Consider the following 7,437-nt stretch of genomic DNA (forward strand, 5'->3'; position numbering starts at 1 on the left):
TCGGTCCAAAGATGGACTTCCGAATGGCCTCAAATGATTTCCAAAAATTCCCAAATTAAAGTATGTTATACTTAAAGATGTTGGGAACAACTTTTATGAAGAACACTTCTTCATATTCGGCCCAAAATGATCAAAAAAAAATAACAAAGTGCAGAGGTACAGTAAAATCAGTAATCCGAGAATCATTAAACTTGCACCATTAAGCAAATCCAGCTCATACACCCTCTAAACCAAGTCTCCACAGCCTTAAAACCATCCATAAATCATCACCTTAAGCCTTTAAAATCACCACAACATCAGCCCAAATCAGCCCCCACTAATTAACCCATAAAACTTGTCCAAAGTACACATAATCCTAATTAAGGGTTAGGATTTCCACTCACCTATTTACGTTCCCCAAAATTCTAATTGACGGGAACGAGCGGCCGATTGCCGGTAAACGGCGAAATCGGCGGCGGCGTTCCGGCGGCTCACAGCGGAGGTTCTGGTCGGTGAGGGTGGTGGTGGCGAACGGCGGTCCTCTTGCGCGCGACGGCGCTCCGGCGAGCGGCTCCTCCGGCGGTCGGTGGTCCAAGGCCGAACAAGGGGAAGAGAGGGAGGAGGAGGTTTCGGTGGGAGGGAGAGGAGAAAGAGGAAATGGCCGAATGAAGAGAGAGAGAGAGTCAATGGTCTTAAATGGCGTTTTGACCCACTTTTCTCTATTCCCAGACGACCCCTCTCTCACTTGGTCCATATTAGTCTAAGCCCAATAATTGAGGGGTATTCTTGTCCAATACATTTGGGCTGATAATTATCCACATAATTTCCCCAAAATGATTTCCAATAATTATTCTCAAAATTCGGAATACCTAATTAGGCCTAGGGGCAAAATCGTAATTTTCCGATTTCGGGCCGAAATTCCATTTTTCGACCATACCAACCCCAAATGTACGTGGCCACTCAAAAATGGTGTCGGCCACGCAAAATAATCACTTACGCCCTCGAAAATTGGTTTCAAAGTCTTGAGGGGCAAAATAGTAATTTTTCATTTTTGGGCCGAAATTCCATTTTTCGACCATACACACTCCAAATATGCGTGGCCACTCTAAAATGACGTCGGCCTCGCAAAATAGTCGTAAATACCTATAAAATTTTGACATCGAAGTTCGGGTCCAATTTGGCGATCAAAATTGCTCAATTCAGAATTTTAGAGACTCTCACTGACGGGTGGCTGTTTAGGGGTTACGCGTATCGACCTAGAGTCACTCGAGTCATGACGGATTCGATTACCGGGAGAACGCAAGAAATTATTGATTATTCCAGGGGTCACGATCGTTCGGTTCAAGTTCGGGATTTGTTCGCCACTCGTACTCTCGGTCGAGCGGAATCACCCGCGATCCGATTGTACTTCGTTGGCCAAACCAAATCCGTCACTTTCCTAAGATCGGCCCACACTGGCCCAAAATACTTCCCTGTCGTTTCTCGGAATCAGTGCCCGATTTGCGATCGGGTCCCCGGTCCACGTACCGTTTTCCTAATTAGCCTTTCCCATTGGTTAGTATCCCGCGAGGGGCCAGCTCCGGACGAGATGTACTAAAATCAGTTGAGAAATAATATCCATTTCGTTGGATCCCAGAAATGGGTCGAAATTCAGGATGTTACAGTTACCTGGAAGCACCATTGAAAGAGCTTGATCTAAAACCTCTATACCTGTTGCCCATCCACTAGTCAACTCCTCAAACAAAGCGGCTGAACACACAAGAGCAACAGACTGATCGTTCACGGAACCGCGCGACCCTGCTGAATGTATTGTTCTCAATCTCTCTCTGAACCCCTGGCGCGCTCTAAGCAGTTCCATCTGTGATGGTTGGCATTTGAATGAGCTGTACACTACACTACTCGCTAGGCAACACAAAATATGCATTGCGCGAAATGACTCTTGATCATTGACATGATTGCTGGAAAGCTGAACTTCGGCATACCAGAAACATAACAGTGGAGCATCATATTGTCGTTCCTGATCAAAAGCAGGTGAAAACTCAATGGCAAATAGTAATTCATGCATTATTTTCTTCGGATAAATAATTCACGCACAAAGAGAGCGAAAATTCTTTCATAAAGTTTCTAGCAATTCCAACAATAGAAATAGAGACATGCTTCTACCAGAAAGTGGAGCTATAGATTACCCACCAAAAAAAAGGTAAAGAAAAGAGGCAAAATCACAAGACTCGTTTTGCAGACAGGATGGCCAAATCAGCCCTGGACAATGCACTTCAGAATATTAATAAAATTCCAGCGCTTTTCACTGGCATAACCGAGGTGCAAAACAAGTTATGCTCTCAATTTTAAGCAGACACAATGTTCAGAAGACCAGTAGCACGACTTTCTGATGTAAAAACATGAGTCAAGCTGCTTTGTTCGGGATCTATATCTGATACTAAAGGAAACTTCAGAAACCACTGGAAGGATGTCTAAGGAGAGCGAAACCTTACCGGAAGAAGCGCTTTGGCAGATAACAATGCCATGTCGAACACTTTTCTTGCGAGATCAATATTCCCAGAAACAGCTTCTCTCCGTGCATAAACTCCGCAGAGTAATATATCCTACAACACCAGCAAAGCAAAAACCAGTAACACTCGACTACAGTCTTAGGTCAAACCATGAAAATATAAATAGACATACTGTAGACGAGTGGCCCCATAAGAACAGCATGCTCACAGATATCAAGTTCACATCCCTTAACTTGAGCCATTAGACATCTAAAGCCAATCATGATTCACGTATTGATTTTCATATTCCAAAACCTTCCACTTTTCTGAAAAGCAAGTACTTGGAAAAGATATTTATGCATAATTTCTTATTACAATGAAAAGCCTGTATACGGGGATTTCAGAAGTCCTAAGACCACCAATCTTGCACCATCAAGTTCTCCTTTAGATTTATGTTTCTTCTCAACAAGTCAAAGATTTCCTAACATTCTATATAAAGCAAGACTGCTGATCTCTACATAAAAATCGCTTTTTTCCCTCCCCATCCAAGGTTTGAGGTCAAAATCCTTAATTATCCCCTTCCAAATAAGGGAGATGCCACAGATGCACATGATCCTCATAGATGCCACAAATAAGCAAGACTGCTGTTTCTTTATGCCTGTTGTATAGTTATGGGTAGACACTAATATCATTTGCAATTCCAGCTAATCTTTTGCAAACAAATTCCCTGGGACAGATTGTGTTGGAGATCATCGGTTGCCTAGTTCTAGAAAAACGAAATTGTCATGGAGTTTATTAGAGCGACGCCTATAGCAGGTAGTCGTGGAGAAAAACTGAAACGATGATGTGGTTTTGGTTCAACATTTGGTTGTCAGGATTATGACGTCATATATTCAGATGGTGATGATACTCCAGATTTCTATCTGTTTTACTTTTAGAACAGGGTGATATAAGCCAGGTAGATGAGGCATAGACTCAGTAAATTCAAGGTCTTGGTTTTGTCCAACTGTGATGCTGTCACGAACAGATCTCATGAGTGAGTGATGAGCTGAAGTTGGCAAGACCTGAGAGTTCACGTTACTTTCAGCAGAGACAGTTGTTGCGCAGAGACCTAATGTAGTTTTGCAGTTTGAAATTCACTGGTGTCTCGAGTTTTTTACGAAGGTTTATACTGTGTAAAAACCTTTCCAGTTGTGGAAGAAGCTTTGTTCTGTTTAACTTTGAATCATTAATTAGGTGATCCTATTTGGGGATCTACATGATCAATTGTTTAGATGGTCTTGGCTTATTTAAGGATTCGTTTGTTTCACTAAAAATTTCGTGATAAAGAAAAATATTTTCCATGAGAATCATCAAGGAAAATGGTTAATTTTCATTTATTTATCCAGAGAATTAAATAATTATAACGCTTTCAGGAGCACACCGAGTCAACACAAAACAAAAACACAAGATGACCAGCGCACCGTACTAGACAAGACCGCTCCTTGCCATGGACATGTCCTCTCCTCGGTCTCCGTGATGGGTCGATCTTCAATATGCGCAAGATAGGAATAGCAATGGATACCTATGAATCAAAGACTATTTATACGGATAGATTCGGAGTCAAGAAAAGCGACCCCATTAATGGGTGCGTGCGCAACTTGATATGGAACGTCGTTGCTTATAAGCAAAGATGGGGGGGAAGACAAGGTAAGAAAAAACACTGTAGAGTTCTTGGTCCATCCATTGAAACCGACACAACCTGACAGATGCCGTTTCAAGATTGATTCCCTTTCCAGAGGCTGAGTGGTCGTAAAGAAAAAGGCCATTTTTCTTTTCAAGGAATGATCCTACGTGGGTTTCTTGATTTTCATTGGACCAGAATGGAAGTCCTGTAAAAATTCTTTATCAGGTAATTATTACAAATTTGTGTTGGCCGTGTTAAATCTCAGGTTTCCGGGAATCTTGGGGGTCAAATCCGATTTGGGAGGTGAGGAATCTGGAAGAGAAGTGAATTACTAGAAGCCAAAGAGAGGGATTGATTCCCACCCCCCCCTAAAAAAAAAAAGATTATAAAGAAATTTCAGAGAGTGTTGAGTGTCTGTGCGCATTTTGTTGGCTTGCCAATCATGACGTGGGCGTCAAATTCTTTTTTTTTTCCGATTGGGGATCGGAGGGAGCTATGGCGACAGGAGCGTGCAACAGCGGGTTTCTTTTAAGAGAGAAATATCATGAAAAATTGCATGATAGCCACGCAAAACGCGTTTATTTTGTGAAAAAACGAATAATTTAGAAAATATTATCATACAAATGATTGCTTGTATTACTTGTAAAAATGAACTAACAAAAAATATATTTATCGTCTGTGGAGATATTTAGACATAAGTTGATGTCGATAATGAAAACATTTTCCATTAAATAATTATCTTATTCGATATAAAACTAATTATTTTATCATTCATTTTATACGAAATAAAGTTTGATAGAAAATCGTTTTCCGGAAAATTGCTTTCGTCTTTTCAGCGTTTTGATGACGAAAAGTTAATCGACCTACATAAAACGTTATGTTCAGTGAGAAAAATATAATTGGACAGATTATCTTTGTTACAGTTTTGGGTTCCTTTATGTTCATAACCCTTGGGCCACCGAGCAAGAATGTGATAAGGATGGCCAATGGATCTAGATGGATCTCTACTAGCATATCTGACGGGGATACAGGATCTACTGTCTGTCATGTGGACTCTTTTCCACACAAGGCTGGTTCTGCTCGCCGTGAGGGAAACGGCATCACCAGCAGAGTGGACAAATTGTTGGCCGTGGTGAAGAAGCAGTTTGAAAGTTTCTCTGGTTCTAAAAGCGCAAGCAATTCATTTTTGGCTGCTGGTTTGTTCTCATTGACAGCAGCAGTTCACAGGAGGCCAATGCAATTGGAGGATGCTGAATCTCTTGTGAAACAGTGGCAAACAATCAAAGCTGAGGCTCTAGGGTCCGATCATCAAGTTCAGTTCCTTCCTGAAATACTTGGTGAGTCCATGCTAGTTCTGGTAAATGTCCTTCTTGTACTTTTGTATGTTTACACGGCGGTGGAGATACTCAATAAGCTTTCGCTGTAATGTGAGATACCGAGCTAACTTACCAAGCCAGTTATTGCAAGGAAGTGAGCAAGCATAGTAGCTTTACGGTGATTGATTGGTTTCTGCATTAGCTCAGTCAAGAACCCCATGGTCAGATTGGTTTTTGAGTCGCACTCACTTAAGACAAGCCATAATGTGACCATCTGGGATCTGATTTTATACCAATAGCCACATAGAGAATTATTTTCTGAAATAACATGGAAGGTTATACTAGTGCCCTTATTTTGCCCATCCCTCTCTGGGCCAGGCTTCATTGTCATCCTTTCGTTTTTGTTGCTTAGTCCCATATCTACTTGGTTTTTGTCACTTGTGTATATATTATTTTGGGGTTACCTTAGTATTGCTACATTGTCAAAACCATTTGAAGTTTCATATGTAAAATATGAACTGAACCCTTGATTTTTGGCGTGATCATTTTCAAAGATCCTCATTTTGGGATTGCAATAAGCCCACATTGTGAAGGATATGTTTTCCTCAAGGTGCAAAGACACGGGACCTTTTCTATTTTCCATCTTTTCCTCTTGATATTTACTTGTTTGGCGATGTTTTTTGGATCAGTGGCAAGCTTTGGCTGACAAGGCAGACGCCAGATCTTGTTATTGGCGATTTGTCCTGTTGCAACTCTCTGTCCTTCGAGCTGAGATTCTTTCAGATGGGGGACGGGCATGGAGATGGCTGAAGTTGATGTTCTGCTGGAGGAAGCTGCTGAGCTTGTGGATGAATCTCATCCAAAGTACCCAAATTACTGCAGGTAGTTTAAGTCGTTATTGTCGATAGGTTACTAGAGTATAATGCAATCATGAACAAATCTGTGGTCATCCTCATATGCATTGTTCAGTTCTGCTCAAAACTCTTTTTATTGGTTTATCATATGGATGATGCTTTTGATTAGGAAAGAGAACCTCTCTCTCTATCCTTGCGGCAGAGATCCTCTCTCGAGAATGCAGAAACGCCTGCTGCATCTGCTCTTTTATCTAATTGGTCATAACCTCCAACAACTTATTTTGGCTGCGACCGTGGTGTTTATTATATTTAAGCCGTTCCAGCTTTCCCTTTCCTGAATTCGATTTGGCAGTACTTGTTGTGGGCGTTAATTTCATTTTGTTTCCTCTCTTTTGCCAATACCAGCTCTTATAAAATTCATTTAATCCTAAAGAAGCAAGAGGATGGATCATGGAAGTTCTGTAAATGCGATGTGCAAGCTCTTTCATGACAATCGTCTCGGTTTTCAGGCGCGTGGCTAGAAATAGATCGCGATGGCTAACGTTTCGATGTGATGTAAACCAAGGGAAGAACATGAGTTGGATCGTGCAACGTTCTTTCATTATTATTCCGAGACTGGTCATAATGTTTCGTGACTATTATCCTCAAGAGGCATATGAATCATCATATAACATTCAGAAGCTCAAGACTCATTAGCAATCGATCCTGTCTTGCCATGAAATTTAGGAATCCGCCCATTGCCGACATGTTGCACCCGAGACGATGAACAAGTTAGCACCAATTCACTATGCTCAACAATGCACGCGATTCAAATTAGAAAGAATTTTAAGTAACTCTCAACTTATTTTGCAAATCTCTCGCAAATTCTAAATTTAAACTGAAAATTTACTCATCTTGCGATGCCGTATTAACCATGGCGACCATTCAGATGGCAGCAGTCAAGATGTGACGTCCCAGGCCGTCACCACTAACGACAAAAGGGGTCAATTAACCTATGAACACATGCGGAAGCTATTAATATTTATAGAACAGGTGTGTAATGCATCTCATACTAAGAATCATACACAAGCGCACGCTGGAACATACATCTATTTACATATGCACAGAACTTAGAGTCAGGGTACAGGTGAACT

At 41.2% G+C, this 7,437-nt stretch overlaps 1 protein-coding gene across 1 annotated transcript; it reads left to right on the forward strand.

The window, feature by feature from the left end:
* The first annotated feature begins 5,018 nt into the window (after positions 1 to 5,018).
* LOC115676107 (plastid division protein CDP1, chloroplastic-like) lies at positions 5,019 to 6,631 on the forward strand. Its single transcript, XM_030598981.2, has 3 exons — positions 5,019 to 5,491; positions 6,140 to 6,332; positions 6,507 to 6,631. Exons 1-3 carry the CDS (start codon positions 5,072 to 5,074, stop codon positions 6,557 to 6,559), a joined length of 666 nt encoding a protein of 221 aa, XP_030454841.1. The 5' UTR covers positions 5,019 to 5,071; the 3' UTR covers positions 6,560 to 6,631.
* The last annotated feature ends 806 nt before the right edge of the window (positions 6,632 to 7,437 follow it).

This window comes from Syzygium oleosum, unplaced genomic scaffold (assembly GCF_021117445.2).
Source record: "Syzygium oleosum isolate NSW1041296 unplaced genomic scaffold, Sole_v2.1 Sole_v2.01, whole genome shotgun sequence".
Classification (NCBI taxonomy): domain Eukaryota; kingdom Viridiplantae; phylum Streptophyta; class Magnoliopsida; order Myrtales; family Myrtaceae; genus Syzygium; species Syzygium oleosum.

Bases quoted from the DNA above. Each gene is read 5' to 3' on its own strand.
- LOC115676107 (XM_030598981.2), top strand. From the start codon at position 5,072: ATGTTCATAACCCTTGGGCCACCGAGCAAGAATGTGATAAGGATGGCC. The intron at 5,492-6,139 runs GTAAATGTCCTT...TTTTTGGATCAG, and splicing joins GTGAGTCCATGCTAGTTCTG to TGGCAAGCTTTGGCTGACAA. The intron at 6,333-6,506 runs GTAGTTTAAGTC...TCCTTGCGGCAG, and splicing joins AAGTACCCAAATTACTGCAG to AGATCCTCTCTCGAGAATGC.